The sequence below is a fragment of the Hyperolius riggenbachi genome, chromosome 8, assembly GCF_040937935.1.
Source record: "Hyperolius riggenbachi isolate aHypRig1 chromosome 8, aHypRig1.pri, whole genome shotgun sequence".
NCBI lineage: Eukaryota > Metazoa > Chordata > Amphibia > Anura > Hyperoliidae > Hyperolius > Hyperolius riggenbachi.
This window is the reverse complement of record NC_090653.1, coordinates 255760602-255782935: the sequence shown is the minus strand read 5'-3', so window position 1 is coordinate 255782935 and position 22334 is coordinate 255760602. Positions and strand designations below refer to the sequence as shown.

Genomic DNA, 22334 nt, shown 5'->3' with positions numbered 1-22334 from the left:
GCAAAAGGTACATCCTGACGGTGGTGGATTACGCCACCCGCTATCCTGAGGCCATGGCGCTCTCCTCCCTGAGGGCGGACAAGGTAGCAGACGCGCTACTTAACATTTTCTCCCGAGTCGGGTTCCCTGCGGAGATGCTCTCCGATCAGGGATCCCAGTTTATGTCCGAACTCATGGAGGCCCTGTGCAAAAAGATACACATGACGCACATTGTCTCCAGTCCCTACCACCCGCAGACCAATGGACTGTGTGAACGGTTCAACGGGACGCTGAAGCAAATGCTGACCACGTTTGTTGAGTCGCAAGGTGGGGACTGGGAACGATACCTGCCTCATCTGTTGTTTGCGTACAGGGAGGTGCCGCAGGAGTCAACCGGGTTTTCCCCGTTTGAACTCCTGTATGGGAGGAATGTCCGAGGACCCTTACAATTGATGCGGGAGACATGGGAGGGCAAGGGCGACCCCACTGATGTCTCCGTGGTCGATTACGTCCTCAAGTTCAGGGACAAAATGGAGTCCCTGTCCGCAGTAGTGACCAACAACCTGGCCCAGGCTCAGGCCAAACAAAAAGCATGGTACGACCGCACTGCTGGAGAGCGGTCATTTGATGTGGGTGACAAGGTATATGCCCTTCTTCCCGTGAGGCAGAACAAGCTGCAAGCAGCCTGGGAGGGGCCTTTTACTGTAGTGCAGCGGTTAAACCCTCTGACGTATCTAGTGAACATGGGGGGCAGGAAGCAGAAGAGCTTTCATGTAAACATGCTGAAGGCCCACCATGACAGGACCCAGTATGCGCTGCCAGTGTGCAGCCGGTTAGAGCAGGGAGAGGCAGACCCCCTGTTAGACCTGCTGGCTGACGTACGAGATGTGGACGGCGACCTAAACGTCAATCCACAGCTCGCCTCAGCCCAGCAAGAGCAGTTACAGAAGGTGCTGGGCCAGTACCAGCACACCTTCTCCGGTATCCCGGGGCGGACCAGTATGGCGGTGCATGGGGTAGATACAGGTACCCATCCCCCCATCAGGCAATCCGCTTACCGTGTCTCTCCCGAGGTACAGGCGGACATGCAGAAGGAGGTGAGGGAGATGCTGGAGTTAGGGGTGGTTCAAAAGTCCAGTAGTGCCTGGGCAGCCCCTGTTGTCCTGGTCCCCAAGAAGGACCAGACAACTCGGTTCTGCGTAGACTACAGGAAACTGAACGCCATCACCACTACAGACGCCTACCCCATGCCTCGCATTGATGAGCTGCTAGATACACTGGCATCAGCCAGGTACCTATCAATCATGGATCTGAGCCGGGGGTATTGGCAGATACCACTTGCACCTGACGCGAGGCAAAAGTCGGCCTTCATCACCCCTTTCGGCCTCTTCGAGTTCACGATGATGCCCTTTGGGATGAAGAACGCCCCCGCCACGTTTCAGCGGGCCGTGAACGACCTGCTAGAGGGAATGCAAGGGTTCGCTGTAGCGTATCTGGATGACATTGCGGTGTTCAGCCCCACCTGGGAAGAACACCTCAAACACCTGTCCCAGGTACTAGAGAGGCTGGCCATGGCCAATCTGACGGTTAAACCGAGTAAGTGTCAGATTGGCATGACCGAGGTGCAGTACTTAGGCCACCGGGTGGGGGGTAACACCCTGAAACCTGACACGGGAAAGGTGGACGCCATCCTGGCATGGCCTCGACCTATCACGAAAAAGCAGGTCCAGGCGTTCCTGGGGACCGCCGGCTACTATAGGAAATTTGTTCCCGCCTATAGTACACTGGCGAAGCCCCTGACCGATGCCACTAGCAAGAAGCACCCCAAGGTTGTTAGCTGGACCCCCGCTTGCGAGAATGCCTTCCAGGCCTTGAAGCAGGCCCTCGCAAGCGCCCCTGTGCTTCAGGCCCCAGACTTCAGTCGTCGGTTTGTGGTGCAAACCGATGCCTCTGACTACGGTCTCGGCGCAGTCCTCAGCCAGGTGGATGGAAAGGGGGATGAACACCCTATCCTCTACCTGAGCCGGAAGCTCCTGCCCCGAGAGGTAGCCTACTCCACAACTGAAAAGGAGTGCCTGGCGATCGTGTGGGCCCTACAGAAACTGCAGTCGTATCTGTACGGCCGCTCCTTCACGATCGTCACTGATCACAATCCCCTGAGTTGGCTAAACCGTACTGCTGGAACCAACGGCAAGCTCCTACGGTGGAGCCTGTCATTGCAGCAGTACGACTTTACGATCCAACACAAAGCAGGCAGCCGACACCAAAACGCTGATGGGCTGTCGCGGTGTCAGGGGGAACCCGACCCAACAGCGCCAATAGCTGCTACGGAAGGCGTCCTGTTGACACCTCCCTGAGCAGAGCTCGGGAAGGGGGAGGTGTGACGCCGGGCGACGCCCAGTCGTCCGAGGATTCGCGGCCGATTGTCCGATCGCAACCGTGATCGGAAAACTGACATTCTTTATTTTTAAAATAGAAGTTTTTCCTTCCTGCCTTCCCCCCCCTTTTGCCATGAGGGCTGAATGGGCCTGCGTTAGCATATGGCTAAAGCAACCTGGTTTAGCAAGAAATCCTGTTAAGGCTCCCGGAAAAGCTCTGGTGACACTAATGTGCTAATTGGGCAGAGCTGAAATACCAACAGAGTCTATTCAACAGGGGAAGCTAGCACAGCATGAGGTCTATTGACACCTACATTCCTCCCAGTCTTGACGGCACCGACTAGACTGAGTATGGAATGCATGGTGTTGATAACTTTGTCACATTTTGCAAATACCATCCATGGGAGGAATATGAAAATTACATAATTTTGTTTCCCTAATTCTGTAGAATATGGTGATACTAGACATAGCCAGGTAACCCGAGCAGGGGCTGAGATATGAATAATGGGGTCCCCGTGCGCCCCAAATATTGCAAGTTTGATGTCCTATGAACGTGTATTCTCAGCCCAATCTGAATATGAAATCGGTTTGCATGTGCGACAAAACCCCGGCGGGGTATGAAATTGGACATATTTTGTGGATGGCTGGAAGTTCCTCCCCTGAGAACTCACTGCCTGACACGCCCCTGGGCTGAGCTTGAGACTCCGCCCAGAAATGTCAGTGCTCAAAACTGATTGCATGAGGACCCCCAGCCAATTCCCCCACTTTCCATCATACCGAAAAGACTGCCACTGCTTGGGGAAATAGCAGTGGCCATCTTGCAGGCGGAGCAACGGCCATGTGGTTCGGCCATATTGCGAACTAACTGCAACAAAGGAACTTTGTCTTTTCCCGAACGGACTTTCCACAGAATCATAAGTATTCGTTCTTTTTATCCCTTTTTCTTTTATGTACTGTGTTATCACTGTCTCTCATCGTTTAATTGTTCACGATTGTCTGTATATATTAATTATTTATATTGTAACAAATAAAGGCTTTTTAAAAGGTCTTTACCTCTCAGTAAAACCTTCTATTCAGTATACACAGACGAGACCTAAACTTCCGAAGGGACGCTACTGTTTTGATAGATAGATAGGAATTGCACAGTTTTAACCGGTTGTTTGTTTCACAGGTCTATAGCCAGTTAGCAGTTTTCTCTGGGCTGATAGAAAACAGAGATGGTGGCAAATCTACCCCTGGGTTGGAGTAAAAGTGTATTTTCGTAACCTCACAGGCTCCCTACTGCGTCGTGACGCTCAAACTCCGCCAATTCTACGCAGATTGCGTCCATAGCTCTCAATCTGTGTGCTAGAATCGGATCGGACGGTTTTGCGTGTTCACGGCCAGTGGGGCTCTTGTGACACAAGGGTCTACTATACATTTTGCGTATAATAAACGTTTCAAACCCAAAATGATTGCACAAGATAACTTAACTTTCTCTTTCCGCCAGGCCACCATTTCCCCACTCTTCAGCTTTTTGGCAGAAAATGTGCAGTTTTTAGCATGCATTTTTGTGTATTAAAATTTGTGCGCAAATTTTCCCATGAAGGTTTCCAGAACATGCAAAATTGCCACGGAGGTTAATAAAGGGAATTGGAGGCAACTTACAGGTTGTACAGCCACGTGGCCGGAGATGATTAGTTGAGTTTATAAATCAGCGCTCTTACTTTTATTCTGGAAGTTTAATATGATGGCGGCGTGAATCGGGGACACGGAGAATGACAGGGTGCGGTCCGCCAGCTCCAGGTCCAAGGTCACCAGCCCCAGGTGGTGCTTCCAGTTCAGCGTCCTCATGGCCTGCAGGCAGAACATAGTAGATCAGTGCTGACATTACCACAGGCTTAAAGTGAATGGGAACCGCATTTTAAAAAAAATGAGACAGATACCCAAGGAGGGGGAAGGCTCTGGGTCCTATAGAGCCTTCCGGCTCCTCTCCTGGTTCCCTCGTTCTAGTGCTGGCTTGCCTGGTAGCAGTATTTGACAAAATTAGTCAAATAGTGCTTTATCCGGCCGTAGGAGGCTTCAGAAGTCTTCAGGGAGCCCGAGTGCTCCTGAAGAAGGGCGGCCCTGTACTGCGCCTGCGCAAGCACGCTCTCTTGCACGCTCACGCCTGTGCAGTATGGAGCCGCACGTCTTCGGGAGGACACGGCACCCGAAGACCTCCAAATACCCCTTCGGTGGGGGATTGAAACAGGGGGGGGGGGGGGGAGCCAGCACAGGATAGATAGAGAGCACCGAAAGAGGAGACAGAAGGCTCTATACGACCCAGAGCCTTCCCTCTCCTTAGGTAAGTATTTGCTTCATTTTTTTTTTAAATGCGGTTCCCATTCACTTTAAAGAGAACCCGAGGTGGGTTTGAAGAATATTATCTGCATACAGAGGCTGGATCTGCCTATACAGCCCAGCCTCTGTTGCTATCCCAAACCCCCCTAAGGTCCCCCTGCACTCTGCAATCCCTCATAAATCACAGCCACGCTGCTGACAAACAGCTTGTCAGAGCTGGCTGTGTTTATCTCTATAGTGTCAGTCTGCTGCTCTCCCCACCTCCTGCAGAACTCAGTCCCCGCCTGCATCCCTTCCCTCCCTGCTGATTGGAGGGAAGGGACAGGGGCAGGGACCGGAGCCATGCAGGAGGCGGGGGAGCAGCTGAGACTGACACTACAGATGTAAACACAGCCTCACAGCACAGCTGTGATTTATGTAGGATTGCAGAGTGCAGGGGGACCTTAGTGGGGTTTGGGATAGCAACAGAGGCTGGGCTGTATAGGCAGATCCAGCCTCTGTATGCAGATAACATTCTTTAAACACACCTCGGGTTCTCTTTAAAGTAAACATGAGAGGTTAAATAATAAAAACAATAATACATAGATGGGGCTTCCTCCAACCTATTCAGGCTAATCGATCCCTCGCTGTCCTCCACCGCCTGGATCCCGATGATCCGGCCAGTCGGGTCGTAGTGCGTGGCCTGGCTGTGCACCCCGTCGCCGGGATGCAGAACGCTCAGGCACAGAATGCTCCCGGCCGTGGGAGAGGGAGTACACTTTAAAGAGGTGGGTTTGATAAATCATATCAGGACACAGAGGCATGTTCTGTATACAATGACCTTCCAATGTGCCTAAAAAGGATTTAAACAATGATGCTGGCCAGCTTTCTTGCTCGCTACACAGTTTTTTTGGCAGTTAGACAGAGCAACTGCCATTCACTAAGTGCTTTTGAAAAATAAATAAATCCCTGAGAATCCACTATGAAGAGATGGACTAGTCCAAATCCTGTCACTTGTGTCAGATTTCCACTGCGCCTGCACGCCCGTGTCCTCGCTCCCGCTGATGTCACCAGGAGTGTACTGCGCAAACACAGATCATACTGGGCCTGCGCTATGCGCTCCTGGTGACATCAGCGGGATCGAGGACGCGGCAACGCAGGCACAGTGGTTTTCAGACTTTAAAGTCTGAAATTCCAGAAGTGAACCGGAGGCGGGGCGGAGCATCGGTGAGTGGCTGCGCCAACACAGGATGTCTGCGGGGGACCGTTAGAAGCCCCGGGTAAGTTATTATTATTATTTATTGTATTTATAAAGCGCCAACATATTACGCAGCGCTGAACATTAATTTAGGTTACAGACAATATTTAGGGGTGACATACAGCAATATGACAATACAGGAATAATAGAAAACCAGATCACACAGCACAGTATGAGTACAAGGTAATGCTTAGTCAGTCACTGGATTGAGCATGGAGATTAGGCAAGTTAGGTTCACTCAGATGCATAGCATGGGTTCACAGTAATGGAGGTGCATGATCAGGTAGGACACAAAAGGAGGAGGACCCTGCCCAAAGGCTTACAATCTAGAGGGAGAGGTAAGGACACGAACGGTAGGGGACCAGAGTTCAGCTGTAGGTTTAGAGCACTTGTGAGGGGTAGTAGGCCAGAGTGAAAAGGTGAGTTTTGAGGGCTTTCTTGAAGATGTTGAAGGAGGGGGCTGCCCTAATGGGTGGAGGTAGGGAGTTCCATAGTGTTGGAGCAGCTCTTGAGAAGTCCTGGAGGCGTGCATGGGACTGGGTGATGCGGGGGGCGGTTAGGCGAAGTTCATTGGAAGAGCGGAGTGAGCGGCTAGGTGTGTACCTCTGAGTAAGATCGGAAATGTAGGTTGGACAGGTTTTGTGGACAGATTTGTAGGTCAGACGCAGTATCTTGAATTTGATTCTGGACTGGATAGGAAGCCAGTGGAGGGATTCTAGGAGGGGATCTGCCGTGGTGGAGCGATGGGAGCAGTGGATAATTCTGGCTGCCGCATTCATGATGGACTGCAGTGGGGCTGTTCGGGTCATAGGGAGACCAGACAGCAGGGCATTGCAGTAGTCAAGGCGGGAAATTATGAGGGCATGGATGAGGAGTTTGGTGGTGGCAGAGGTCAGGAAAGGGCGAATCTTACAGATGTTACGAAGGTGGAAGTTGCAGGACTTTGTGAGGATTTGGATGTGGGAAGTGAAGGAGAGTGCGGAGTCCAGGGTTACACCCAGACAACGGGCTTGAGAGGTAGGGCGAATGGTAGTGTGGTTAACAGTGACATGCACATCTGGGAGGTTCGTGGATGGCCGGGGTGGGAAGATCATAAATTCCGTTTTGTCTAGATTTAGTTTCAGGAACCTAGCGGACATCCAGGAGGAGATGGCTGATAGGCAGGAGGAGACCTTGTCCATGGTAGTGGTGGATATGTCAGGGGTGTGGAGGTAGATCTGGGTGTCATCTGCATACAGATGATAGTTAAAACCCATGGAGGAGATAACCTTGCCAATGGAGGATGTGTATAGGGTGAACAGTAGGGGGCCAAGGACCGAACCTTGGGGGACTCCCACCGAGAGGTGGTTGGGGGTGGACGAGGACTCATTGAAGGCGGTCGTGAAGGAGCGGTTGGAGAGGTAGGATGAAAGCCAGGACAGGGCGAGATCGTGAATGCCCAAGGACTGGAGGGACTGGAGGAGTAGGGGATGATCTACTGTGTCAAAAGCTGCTGAAAGGTCAAGGAGGAGGAGAAAGGAGTATTTACCTTCAGCTTTAGCTAAGGCAAGGTCATTGACCACTTTGGTGAGAGCAGTTTCGGTTGAGTGGGCAGGCCGAAATCCAGATTGCAGTGGGTCTAGGATTGAGTTGGCATTGAGGTACTGGGTCAGGCATTTGTGAACCAGACGCTCCAGGAGTTTTGAGGCAAAGGGGAGGAGGGAGATAGGACGGTAGTTGGAGGGTAGCGAGGGGTCGAGGGAGGGTTTCTTGAGCAGGGGTAGTACAGTGGCCTGCTTGAAGTCTGAGGGGAAGGTGCCTGTGGATAGGGAGAGGTTGAACAGGGTAGTGAGGACTGGGGCCAATTCCGTGAAGTGAGGCTGGAGTAAATCAGAAGGGATGGGGTCAAGGGGCGAAGTAGTGGTATGGGAAGTCTGCAGTAGGTGGTTGACTTCCTCGGTGGTAGTAGGAGTGAAGGTTGTGAGGGGAGGATAGGGTGGAGGAGGAGCTGGTTGGGAGGGGGTGGGAGGTGAAGATTGGAGATTGGATATTTCTTGGCGGATGGAGACAATTTTGTTGGTGAAGTGGGTGGCTAAATCTGTGGCAGAGAGGGAGGAAACTGAGGGTGAATTTAAGCAGGGAGTTGAAAGTGGCAAAAAGACGCTGGGGATTGGAAGCTTGTGCTCCGATGAGCTTGGTAAAGTATTCCTGCTTCGCATGAGCAAGGGCAGTGTGGAACTGCAGCAGGTTGGTCTTGTACTGTAGGAAATCCTGGTTAAGTCTAGTTTTTCTCCATTTCCGTTCAGTGGCGCGTGTTTTCCTCTGGAGGTTGCGAGTATGGGTAGTGCGCCAGGGCTGGGGGTTAGGGGGTCGGTGGCGGCGAAATATTGGTGGAGCAGCTTTCTCTAGGGCTGATCTAGGGCTGAAGTTCAACTCATTTTCCCCCGACCCCCTACAGTATCCCTTTAATGAAAAAGTTAAATCCTCGCCTATTTAGAGGGAAGGCTCTGGATCCCATAGACTCTACCCGGTCCCCTCTCCGTTATCAACCACTGTTATTTAGCACATTCAGGACTACTCGGCAGTCTTCGGAAGCATTTGTGTCCCCGGGTGCTTCCAAAGATGGGCACATCCGTACTGCACATTAGCACGCATGCGCAGGACGGAGCTGCTCGTCTCTAGAAGTACTTGGGGACACGAGAGCTTCCAAAGCCTTCATTAAAGAGGAACTCTAGTGAAAATAACGTAATAAAAAAAAAAAAAGTGCTTCATTTTTACAATAATGATGTATAAATGATTTAGTCAGTGTTTGCCCATTGTGAAAACTTTCCTCTCCCTGATTTACATTCAGACATTTATCACATGGTGACATTTCTACTGCTGACAGGAGATGTCACTGGAAAGAGATGCTGCTTGCTGTTTTGGCAGTTGGAAACAGCTGTAAACCGCTCTTTCCCACAATGCAACAAGGTTCAGAGACAGGAAACTGCCAGGAGTACCACGGTCCTCAGTTTCTTGTGGGAGGGGTTTCACCACAATATCAGCCATACAGTGGAGCAGTGCTTTTCAGCGCTGCTAGATTTGGGCACAGCCAGCGCCGCCATAGACTGTAATGGGGATCAGTCTATAGTGGTGCTCAGTGAGTAACGTCGGCTCAGTCAGAAGACGGAGCTGAAGTTGCTTAAAAAACACAATAATTCGGCGTCCAACAATAGCTGGAAGCCAAATTATTTCATTCCCCTACTATCCAGGGCGGCCTGGAGGGGGAATAGTAATTAATACGGGCCGGACTTGTGCAGAAGCAGGATCAGCCATATACCGGCTGTATCCTGCGCCCAAGTCTACCGGCGCCAATTTCAAATGTACGCGCCATACAGACCCCCCCTGATGATACGTTTGAGAAAAGGTAAAGATTTCTCATGGGAAAGGGGGTATCAGCTACTGATTGGGATGAAGTTCAGTTCTTGGTCACGGTTTCTCTTTGAGGGCCCGTTTCCACTTGTGCGGTGCGAATCGCCGTGGTAAAAATTCGCATGAAAATTCGCATGGATGACGCTGTATGCGAATTTAACCATGGCAGTGCCGGTGTGCTTTTCCATTGATTTCCATGCGAATTCGCATGAAAATTCGCATACCAAGCCGCAGGCGATTTGCCTATTAAATAAATTAGCGGCGATTCGCATGCATTCCACACGCAGGCGAATTCTGAGGGCTCTGCCGTGCAGAAAAATCCTGCACAGAAAAACGCTCAGGAAAACTGACAAGTGGAAACAGGCCCATCCACTTGTATTGGCTGTGCGAATCTGCATGCAGGAAACGCATGCAGATTCGCGATAGTGGAAACGGGCCCTAAGAGTTCCGAAGCGGTATTCAACCTGTAGGTCATACGGCTTCAACAGGGGGACAGCAGTGAAATGAGAAGACGGAGAGGGGACTGGGAAGGCTCTATGGGATCCAGAGCCTTCCCTCTAAATAGGTTACTACCTAACTTTTTGTTTAAAAGGACAACTGAAGTGAAAGGTATATGGAAGCTGCCATATTGATTTCCTGTTAAACAGTCCCAGTTGCCTGGCAGCCCTGCTGGTCTATTCGGCTGCAGTAGTGTGTGATTCACACCAGAAACACACATGGAACTAATCTTGTCAGATCTGACAATAATGTATTCGAGCCAGAGGATCAGCAGGACAGCCAGGCAACTGGTATAGTTTCAAAAAAATAAATATGGCAGTCTCCATATACATCTTGCTTCAGTTGACCTTTAAAGAGACATTGAAGTGAAAAAAATTATAATATAATGAATTAGTTGTGTAGTACAGATAATTACTAGAACATTAGTAGCAGAGAAACTAGTCGCATATTTTTATTTTCAGTTATATAGTTTTTTTTATAACATTGCATCATTCTCTAATAATTGCAGTTTACACACTACTCAGCATTCTAAATGATTTTACAGAGCAGGCTAGTGAACTTTTGAACTGCCCTCTGGAAAAAAACAATACAGTTAGATACACTTGAGATAATAGGCTTCAGAAGACAGAGCTCTCTGCGACTTTGAAAGTCCTGGAGCTCAATGGCTTTTTGCATAGAAAACGACTGGAGTTTCTTAACTCTTCCTGTACTGGAAACAATAGTAGACTTATGTCTCTGCTCCCAATGTTTTATTTCTTAGCTGGACTACACAACCAATATAATTATATCATATATTTTTTTTGCTTCAGTGTCTCTTTAAATCTGGCTTCATCGTCATTTTAAATACATAGCACAAGGCTTTTTGCAATTTAATGCTGTACCTAATTTTCACTCCATTTCAATGTGGACCCCATTTAAAATCTACACCTCAACTGATTGAAACCGCACGTTAACATGCTGTTAAAGCGGTATTGTCACCATAAAAATCAAATTTCAACAGCAACTGGTCTGAGTGTATTAAGTGATAAAGATGCTAATCCTGCATTCAAAACTTTTTCTGCTGTTATGGTTTGGAGTTATCACATACTTAGGAGCACTGGCCCTAATGCCAAACAGTGCCAAAAAGTTGAATGCTGGGAGTTCTTTTTATCTACAATATATTCCTCCTCTTCCATTTATTTCCCTGCCTAGCTGATCACTTGTGTTTATAAGCAAGGCTGAGGTGACTCAGTGAAAAAAAAAAAAAAGACTCTGGGAGGAGGGCAGCTAATGAATACACAATGAGCAAGAGAAGGGAGGGGGAAAAACAAGAGTCAGGGAGGATATGATGTCAGCATTAGCTTGGCAAAATGGCCACTGCCAGCAATAGGATTTTCTGCTTTTCCTTTAAAAAAAAAAAAAAATCACAGAAATCATTACGTGGATAGCACAATACATCTGTTATGTAAGTAGAAGTAGTATTTATCTACTTATATATGTGTTATTTTATTACTAGGTTAGCATGGGTGTCGCTTGTTTTTTAAAGCAAAAGGGTGGGGCACAGACAACTTCCTGAGAAGAAAGCAGCCTGCAGTTCCAGAGGTCGGTGAAAAAGGAAATGGCTGACAAAGGCGTTTTACAAGAAGCACTTTAAAGCAGGAGGATTAGCCATACTGTGCCAGGGAAAAGAAAATATAGAAGTATAGAAATACTTGATCTACTTACATAACACATGTATTGTACTGTCCACGTTTTGATTTCAGTGACTTTTATATAGTAAATGAAGAGAATTCTGTTCCAGGTGGGGGCCATGTCTTTTGCCCACAGTTTGAGGCTAAATACTGATGCGATTTCTTCCCTTAACATTTTTTCTTTTCTCCTCCAATCACTGAGTCACCCCAGCCTTGCTTGTAAACACAAGTGAGCAGAGGATCATATTTCAGCTAGGCAGGGAAATAAAGGGAAGAGGAGGAATATATTATAGATAAAAAGAACCCCCCAGCATGCAACTGTTTGGCACTGACTACTAAAGGGCTAGTGCTCCTAAGGTATGTGATAACTCCAAACCATAACAGCAGAAAAAGTTTTGAAAGTTTTTTGAATGGAGGATTAGCATCTTTATCACTTAATACACTCAGACCAGTTGTTGAAATGTGATTTTTATGGAGACCATCCCACTTTAAAAAGTGATTTATCAGCTAAGCACAATGCTTCTGCATAGATAAAAATAATCTGCAATGGTAGAGTAGATAGAGACAGCCAGTACTACGGTGTGTGTATTATGCTGGATACACACCATGCTTTTCCGCGTTCGATGCGTCCGTCGATACGCATCGATTCGATTATTTCCGACATGTCCAATTCACGTTTCGATGGATCGTTAGATCGATTTGCCATACTTTATATGGCAATCGACCTAAAAATCATCGAAATGCGCTCGGAAATAATCGAATCGACGCGTATCGACGGACGCATTCGACGCATAAACGCATGGTGTGTATCCAGCATAAGAGGCAGGGTGAGAGATAGGGCTGTGAGGCAACCGTTCCTGAGTATTCAGCGTGCTCTAGTCAATAACAGCAGATATACATATGTTGTAAACAGACGAGTAGCTTCCGACACTGCTTCATCAGAGGCTATAGAATAAAATATAGCCTCCGATGAAGTGCACCACAAGAAGCAGCCATCAGGCTTTCAGTATCCAACACCCACCCAACTTTCTCCTGCTCTGGTACGTACCTTTTCTATGGACTTTGCTCACATGTACAATTAATACAGAGAAGACTTGTTTACATCTATAAAGCTGGCCAAACATCTAGCGATTTTGTAGCCCATCGACCATCCAATTTGATGATTTTATCAAATTGGATAAAAATCATTGCCACAAAAAGTATGCTGATCAACAATTCAACTTATTTGGGGCCGAAATTGGCAAACTGTATCGATTGAGCAAGCTCCATCTGACGTGGTCGATTGGGTGCATGGCGGTAATGGTGTGTGATATCGCAACAATGGACGAATGAGAAGGACCTCTGGCTGCTGTCCCCTCAAAATGTATATATGTCAACTCCCCCTTCCCCTTCCGCCCATGCATTGTATATCTCACCTGTCCAGCTGCGGCAACTCTGTCGTTTCCCTTGAGCGACGCCAGGCATTGTGGACAGGTGAGATGTAGAAGGCACGGGGAAGGGATATTAACATTTAGCGGGTGGCCAGGTGGGCGGAATCGGCGATGGCACGCAGCCGATTCCAGAGAGAGTTCATGCTGAAATCAATTGGGATTTGACCTGCGGTGTGTGGACAGCCAGCTATCTCCGACGAGACTCAGTATCACCAGCTGTGCCGGCGGCCCCCTCTTCTGTATACAATAGATAAAAATAAGCTCCCCCAGCTAGGAAGCCCCTTGTTCCTGGAGGTGGGGTTTATGTGGCCTCCATGCCTCACCTTGAGTTTCTCGTATCTCCGTGTATACATGTCCATGGTCTCTTTAATCTGTTCTGGCAGCTCCAACTTCTCTTCCTTCAGTGCCGGCCAAAACTCACTGGACAGGATGACCGCCACCAGGTTAAATGGAGGCCTCTCTTCCTCCGGTATCTTCTCCTCCTCGTCCCGTATGTTGGAGTTAATCCGCCTAGAGTCAGCCATGTCCTGTGTAAAAAAAAAAAAAAAAAAAAAAAAAAAAAACTTTAATGCCAGTTTTGTTTTGTAGTCATTAGACACGTTGCATATATTTCTTGTACTGTGAAATACCCGATTTCACTGAAATTAAGACATTCCCTGAAAGTAAGCACTAGCAAGAATTTCAAGCATGCCAGAAATATAAGCCCTACCCTAAAAAGTAAGCCCTAGCTGCAGTACGGGGAGAATGTATGGCAACTAGTGTGTTTTTACTGGAGTCGATGGTCTCACGGGCAGGACCAAGGATCCATCATTGGGCCAATCACTGCACTTGCTGCTACTCAGCGAGCGCAGTGATTGGCCCAATAACAGAGCCATGGTCCCACCTACGAGATCATCGGATCCAGTAGAAACACAAGTTGGCTCTGGAAGCACCAAACATGGATGAGTGGGTGGAGAAGGTAACCTCATACATCAGCTTTTGTGAGGACTCCTATGTACCAACCAAATCTTATAAAGTTTTCCCGAACAACAAGCCATGGTTCTCCAATAAACTACGGCAACTTCGGAAGCGCAAGGAAGCTGCGCATAAGTCAGGCAACCTTGAGGAATACAGGAGGGTGAGGAACGACTTTAATCGTGAACTGAGGGTTGCTAAAGGAGAGTTCGCTGAGAGGATGGAACAAAACCTCTGTTCAAAAGACTCACGAGCCAAATGGAACGGCCTTAAAGCTTCCACCAATTACAAATAAGCCTCCCCCCGCCCCACAACATGCTCCACCAAGAATTGAACTTGCTGAAGAACTCAGTAAATTCTACTGCAGGTTTGAGGTCCAGGATTCGCCTGTGGGGCACCTGTCACCGCCCGCTACCCTTCTGCCACAAGCTACCCTTCTGGCACCCCCTCGGCTATGAGCGAATCAGACGTCATGCGTCACCTGTGAACAATGAACCCCAGGAAAGCCTCTGGCCCGAATGGCGTGTCCCCTGCCTGCCTGAAGTCCTATTCAGGCCAGCTTGCCCCTATTCTCACCACCATCTACAACAAGTCACATCAGATGGGCAAAGTTCCTGCCTGCCTTAAGAGGTCTACAATCATTCCTGTCCCCAAAAAGCAAGGTGTCACCAACATCAATAACTTCAGGCCTGTGGCACTAACATCCGTTATCATAAAGACCCTCAAAAGGGTTGTCCTGTCCTTTCTGAAGTCCTCCACCACGCCCCTTCTTGATCAATTCCAGTTTGCGTGCAGAGAAAACAGATCCACCGATGATACCATCAATATCTGCCTGGAGCTCATCAGCAACGACTTGGATAGCGCGAGGCTCGTATGCCAGGATCCTCCTCCTGGACTTTAGTTCGGCCTTTAACACCATCTGTCCACGCAGACTTAAGGAGGGTCTAGCTGCACTCGGTGTCTATTCTAGCCTACGAATTTGGATCACAGACTTCCTATCCCACAGGTCACAACCTGTCAAGCTGGGCGACATTTCCTCCCAACCACGGTCCACGAACATGGGGGCTCCACAAGGCTGCGTCCTGTCTCCAATGCTGTTCTCTCTCTACACGAACAACTGCAGATCCACAGCGGACTCTGTCAAGGTTATCAAATTTTCAGATGACACCACTATCGTTGGCCTTATCACCAATAATGACGAGAGTGCCTATCGTCAGCAGGTTGACAGGATCTGTCACTGGTGTAGGGAGAACCGGCTGGTCCTTAACGCAGCAAAAACTGTGAAGATCATTATCTATTTCATCATGACCCCTCACCACCAATCCACGTCGACGGCACTGATGTGACGATAGTTCCCTGTGTCCGCCTCCTGGGCACCACCATCTCAAATGACCTGAGATGGAAGGCTAAAACCAGCTTCACCGTGGCGAAGGCCCAGAAAAGGCTCTTCTTCCTCCGACAGCTGAAAAAGTTTGGTATGCCCCATCAGGTCCTCACAAGATTCTACTCTGCCACCACAGAATCTATTCTCTGCTCTTCCATCCTGGTCTGGTACTCTGGTTCCTCCATCAGCGACATACAAAAACTCCAGAGGGTCATTAGATCAGCAGAGAGAATCACCGGGAAACCCCTCCCTCCACTTGACCTACTCTACAACTCGAGACTGCGCACTAGAGCGCTGAAGATAGCCAAGGACGCCTCTCATCCTGGCCACTGCTACTTCTTCAGTCACCTGCGTTCAGGGGGTAGATTCAGGGTCATCCCCACCAGGACCACGAGGCACAGGAAATCTTTTTTCCCTTCTGCAGTAAACCTCCTGACCTCCACCCACATCTCACCGCCACCACATCCTACTTAGGTTCACAGACTTGGTCCTGTCACAGACATTCTGTGCTTGGAAATTATGGCACTGGCTGCCCTCATGGGCTCAGTCCTCATAGCCTGTCATCACTATCTGTAGTATCTTGTTAAATGCTTTATCATGTATGTTTCTTGTATATTGCACTATTGCCATGTCTTTGGAGATGCTGAGCTCTGTACGTGCCAAACCCAATTCTGGGCATGATCCTGTCATGCTTGGCAAAATAAAGGATTCTGATGTTGCCGTACTTCTTCCCCATAAGCTGAAGATCGGGGACAAAGCAGCATGGAGCAAAGAAGAGGATTAGGAAGACATCACAGGACAAAGGGGACAGCACAACATGGAGCTAGGGGTAAGAGGAGGATGCGAGGGGACAGACACCAGGAGGACATGGGGTAACATGGGACACAGGAGTTTGGGAATAGAGGAGGACATGGGTACAGAGGGGGACACAAGAGATGGATCCAGCAGAGGAAGAGGCGGCACAGTGGGGAAGGCAGGAGGACACACAGCACAGGAACTTGTGTGTTCATAGAAATATAAGACATCCCCTGAAAATAAGCCCTAGCACATCTTTTGGTGCAAAAATTAATATAAGACACTGTTTTATTTTCGGGGACACACAGTAATTTTTCAGGACATAGATATGTTTATTTTATTCATGTATAAATGTATGCCTGTTGTTCCCCATATTCCCCTAGCATAAAGCACTGAATTATAATAATAATAATAATAATCCGAACATTTAAATAGCGCTTTTCTCCTGTCGGACTCAAATCGCTCAAAAGCTGCAGCCACTGGGAGGCGCTCAGGAGGCCACCCTGCAGTGTTAGGGAGTCTTGCCTTGAACTCCTTACTGAATAGGTACTTGACCTAGCCAGGATTCGAACCCTGGTCTCCCATGTCAAAGGCAGAGCCCTTAACCAGTACTCTTTCCAGCCACTGCTAATTAACTAATGATTATTATTAAGGTTGCATAGAATAAATGAAATGGTCTGTGTCACTGTGACGCTCAGCTAGATTCAAGCTATTCCAGCTATTTGACTGTTAAACAATTCAAAGATATCATCAGTGGATATATAGAAGTATATTGTATTGAACTCAACAAGATCAGTTTACAAGTAAAAGGTAAATCATATTCATCACTCACAAAACACTGTTGTAATTGTTTATGTTCATTCTCTTATTTGTTGTGAGACCTTACGAATAACAACAATGTGCAACAGGGAAAGGTTGGTCTCTTTGTAATTGTTTGTTTACATTCTCATAGGTTGTATTGACTTTGCAAATGTCTACATTGTATAGTAGGAGAAGACTAAACAATCTGTTGTGTATCTGCACCAACTTCATTGTCTCAGATGGACATTACATGCTTACATTTTCCTCAATGATATCAGCCAGACAAACATCCCTTCAAGTCTGAAGACAAAGGCCCGGTTCACATTAGCGTTCCAGGTCCGGCTTCCCCGGACCCGGAACGCTCCGTACAAAGCGGATGGTGAACGGATACATTGTTAATCAATGTATCCATTCACACTCGTGCGCCATCCGGATCAGGATCCGATCCGGGAACGCAGCTCCGGGACGGTCCGGCTTTTTTTCCAACATGCGCTATTTTTCAGTCCGTCCCGGTGCGGCTGCAGACCCGGGCCGGATCCTGACCCGAACATGCCGCCCATGCTGTGCAATGAGAAACGGATGTTTCTCATCACACTGGCAATAGGACCGGATGCTTCCAGCACCGGTCCTATGCCACTTGGGGGGCCCGGACTACACGCCGGTATCCCCCATGCTTGCGGTGCCTTTCTGGCACTGCAATGTATCTAGTTCCGGCTACTTTATTGTAGCCGGAACTGATGCATGCATCCGGCGCAACTTGTGGCCAGCGCAGAGACCCGTACGGTCTCTTTGCGGCTCCCGGACCCCCGGACACTTGCGGACTCGAACCGCAAGTGTGAATGGGGCCAAACACATCAAAGATCAAGGAAAAGGACAACTCTACATGACATTTCTAATCCAGGATTTGAATATACTGCTCATGATTGGACTTCAGTTGTAAACATTTTATGATGTCATGAGACTGCCCACTTTTTGTTTTGATTAAGTTAAAGAGGAACTCCAGTGAACATAATGTAATAAAAAAAAGTGCTTCATTTTTACAACAATTATGTATAAATGATTTAGTCAGTGTTTGACCACTGTGACATTTTCACATGGTGACATTTTTACTGCTGGCAGATGGTCAGTGGAAGGAGATTCTGCTTACTCTTTTGGCAGTTGGAAACAGCTGTAAACAGCTTTTATTTCCCACAATGCAACAAGGCTCACAGACAGGAAACTGTCCTGACATAACACTGTGGGAGAGGTTTCACCACAATATCAGCCATATAGCGTCCCCTGATGATACGTTTGAGAAAAGGAATAGATTTCTCATGTAATCAGCTACTGATTGGGATGAAGTTCAATTCTTGGTTACGGTTTCCCTTAACCTGCTGGGCGGTCTGGACGAGCTGAGCTCGTCCAACACCGCCGGAGGCTGCCGCTCAGGCCCTGCTGGGCCGATTTGGCTCAAATAAAAAGCAGCACACGCAGCCGGCACTTTGCCAGCCGCGTGTGCTGCCTGATCGCCGCCGCTCTGCGGCGATCCGCCGCGAGCAGCGGCGAAAGAGGGTCCCCCCAGCCGCCTGAGCCCAGCGTAGCCGGAACAAAAAGTTCCGGCCAGCGCTAAGGGCTGGATCGGAGGCGGCTGACGTCAGGACGTCGGCTGACGTCGATGACGTCACTCCGCTCGTCGCTATGGCGACGATGTAAGCAAAACAAGGAAGGCCGCTCATTGCGGCCTTCCTTGTTTATTCTGGGCGCCGGAGGCGATCGGAAGAACGCCTCCGGAGCGCCCTCTAGTGGGCTTTCATGCAGCCAACTTTCAGTTGGCTGCATGAAATATTTTTTTTTTTATTAAAAAAAAACCCTCCCGCAGCCTGCCTGGCGATCTTAATAGAACGCCAGGCAGGTTAAAGGCTCCACTGACAGCTAGTCCGGTATTATACTATTGACTACTTTTAGTCTAAAAATATCTCCACATATGTGCAAAATAAATTGTATTCTATTAATTTGGAAACCGCTCATTGTTCTTGTTTTTATATCTGAAAATTTAAATTTCTCCAACAGTACCAATGTGGAGCAAAGAGAAACTGTAACAGCATATACAGTAGAGTCCCAGTTAACCAGAACTCAACTAACCAGAAGTCTCAACCAACCAGAACAAATCGCTGGAAGTGCCCACAGTGGTGAAGGCCAACTTCTTAGGCTGTTTGAAGTCTGGGTTCCACGGCTCCCCCAAGGTTACTATACTTTAAATTACTGTATTGTAACATATAAAGAGACCCTGAGCAGGACCCTAAAATGTCAAAATGAACTTACCTGGGGGCTTCCTCCAGCCCCTCAGTGTGTGGTCCCTCAACGTCCTCTGGCCTCCTTCTGTTACTCCGCTGGCGGCTCAGTTAGCCCGGCAAGTGTGCGCCCGTAGCCGTGAGTGTTCCCGAAAGAATGAACCGAAGATGCGCAGAATGCTCACGGCGACGGCCAAGTGAGCGATACGTGGAGCGGGGGCGTGCATGTGTATGACTCCTAGTGAAGGAAGCCGCCAGCGGAATAATGGAGAGATCCCAGAGGAGGCCGATGGACCTCACAGACTACCAGGGGCTGAAGGAAGCCTCAGGTAAGTTCATTTTTAGCATTTCCGGGTCCTGCTCAGGGTCCCTGTAATAAAGATTTCATGGTCTGTTTAATAGAGTGCAGTACAGTACTGTATTTTCTTTTAAATACAAATAGACTCCTGCGTCTTAGCAATAAAATGTTGCTTTGCTTACACTTTAATAAAATCAGAGCATAAAAGATAGTAAAATACATATACTGACATTCAATATACTGTTCGATCTGCAGGCCTAGTTTAGCATCTGTAAACACATACCCCATAACCTGTATCTAAAAAAACAGAATAGGAACGTAAATTAAGTTCCCAATCCTCCTCATTCACATAATCTGATAGGCATCATATATTTGTTTGCCTGCACTACAGCAATCTGCAGTCTCACAAGTGATATTTCTGTGAATCGTGCTACTCCGCTGGTGCTGGCCCTACTTCATGCAGAGCAACCAAGGCCATACATGGAGGGGAGCCGCCACCATATTCCACACTATTGTTGAATATTTCCTAAGATGTCAGTGCAGGAACAAAGAAGGAGGGAAGTAAGAAGATTGGGGAAGCCTCTGGACTAATGAGAGGCCTCTCTCTACTGACGAAAGTATATTTTTCTTTGCTTTTTTTGTTTTTGCTTCAGATACCCTTTAACCATTTTAGACCGCAGTCGTTTTTCACATTATGCATCTTAGCAATTTTCACCTCCCATTCATTCGTCAATAACTTTATCACTACTTATCACAATGAACTGATCGATATCTTGTTTTTTTCGCCACTAATTAGGATTTCTTTGGGTGGTACATTTTGGCAAGACTTTTTTTCTAAATGCATTTTAACAGGAATAATATGTGTTTATTTAATTAAAAAATGTATGTGGATGTAGTTTTACTATTTAGCCACAAGATGGCCACAGTCAGTTTTTTTTTTAGTCCTGGAAGCGAACGCTCTCGCTTCCAGGAAGTATGAGGTATAAGGGAGGATGGGAAACTGTTTTTTTTTTTTTCTTCTGAAAGATTGCGGCTTCTCAAAGAAGGCATCGGTCTTTCTGCTGGGGACTTAGATCAATGAATGGAAACATATAGATCAATGAATGAGAACTATGTTTCCATTCATTGATCTCCGGGGCTAACGGGGGGGGGGGGGGGGGGGGGCACGGGAGCGCGCAGCAGCCGAATAGACATGACAGTCATCTGAGGTGAAAATGAACTGATGATAAAGACAATTCTATCTATCCTCCTTCTCCTAAAAATGATTTTTTTTAGATATCACACAGTTTTATTTTATATTTAAATCTGGTTTTTAAGTTTTTACTGTTTCATTGTCTCTGCTCAATGACACCTTTTTTGAAGTACGCAAGAGCTCAAATCTATGAACTATTGACCCTTTTTATTTCTTTCCTGCTCTCAGAAGCCATTTACTGACAGGAAAGTGTGTTATGGCTGTAATTCCTTATCAGTGAGGGTTATGCTATAGTCTGACCCAGTCCGACCCAGATAGAAACTGTCACTTACATACCTGATGTTTAGCTCTTTCAGGCAGAGAAAAAAACAAAAAGGAACACAGCATAGTTATCTGTGTTCTTGGCACTGTACATACCCATGTCTATCTCATCATGTCACCTCGGTTGCCCTTTAAAGGATACCACAGCCCAAAGGCTGTGGTAAAATCAAAGTTGCAATGTGGAGGGAAAGAAAGATACATACTTACCGCTTCCCTCGTTCCCTGCCGACGGGTCCCGCTCATCTGTTACAGCTCCCGGTACCGACCCGACTCTCCTGACCCTTCACCCGGACATACTGTGCTGCGCATGCGCAGTATGTCACTATACTCTTCGCTTCTGCCGTCGCATCGTGACGGCAGAAGTACGGACACTCCCCCGCCTCCTCCTCTCCCAGCGTGTGCGCTCCAATCTAAAGCTAGCGTGACATGCTGGCTGGAGTTCGCACTGGGATAATCGATGTGGAGAGAGCGGAGGGGGAGTAAGTTAAAAAAAAAGACACTGCCGGCTGGAGGGAGGGAGCGAGTGAGTGGGCGGGCAAGTGGGCGGGCAGGCAGCGTGTGGGCGGCGAGCAGGCAGCGGCAGTACAGCCCAACCATTCTGTTCATAGATGCAATGACATCTATGGTACAGCGAGAAAATTATCCCCACATTTATCTCTGCATATGTGCATGTATATACATGTGTGTACATGTATATATACACATGTATATACATGCACATATGCAGAGATAAATGTGGGGACAATTTTCTCGCTGTACCATAGATGTCATTGCATCTATGTACAGAATGGTTGGGCTGTACTGCCGCTGCCTGCTCGCCGCCCACTCGCTGCCTGCCCGCCCACTCGCCCGCCCACTCACTCGCTCCCTCCCTCCAGCCGGCAGTGTCTTTTTTTTAACTTACTCCCCCTCCGCTCTCTCCACATCGATTATCCCAGTGCGAACTCCAGCCAGCATGTCACGCTAGCTTTAGATTGGAGCGCACACGCTGGGAGAGGAGGAGGCGGGGGAGTGTCCGTACTTCTGCCGTCACGATGCGACGGCAGAAGCGAAGAGTATAGTGACATACTGCGCATGCGCAGCACAGTATGTCCGGGTGAAGGGTCAGGAGAGTCGGGTCGGTACCGGGAGCTGTAACAGATGAGCGGGACCCGTCGGCAGGGAACGAGGGAAGCGGTAAGTATGTATCTTTCTTTCCCTCCACATTGCAACTTTGATTTTACCACAGCCTTTGGGCTGTGGTATCCTTTAAAGTGACACTGAAATGAAAAAAGCCTAAACTTATAATGAATTGTATGTGTAGTACAGATAATTACTAGAACATTAGTAGGAAAGAGAAGAGTCTATTTTTATTTTCAGTTATAGAGCTTTTTTAAATTTATTTTTTTATTAATATAACATTGCATCATTCTGTC

At 48.0% G+C, this 22334-nt stretch overlaps 1 protein-coding gene across 1 annotated transcript in view; it reads right to left on the bottom strand.

Moving 5' to 3' along the window:
• ANAPC2 (anaphase promoting complex subunit 2) overlaps window positions 1-22334 on the bottom strand; it is a 58268-nt gene that overhangs the window by 14907 nt on the left and 21027 nt on the right. Inside the window, exons 10-11 of the mRNA XM_068248660.1 lie at window positions 13228-13431; window positions 4064-4193 (exon numbers count right to left, since the gene is read on the bottom strand). Coding sequence (XP_068104761.1) covers window positions 4064-4193; window positions 13228-13431 — 334 coding nt within the window. The remainder of the gene's footprint in view (window positions 1-4063; window positions 4194-13227; window positions 13432-22334) is intronic.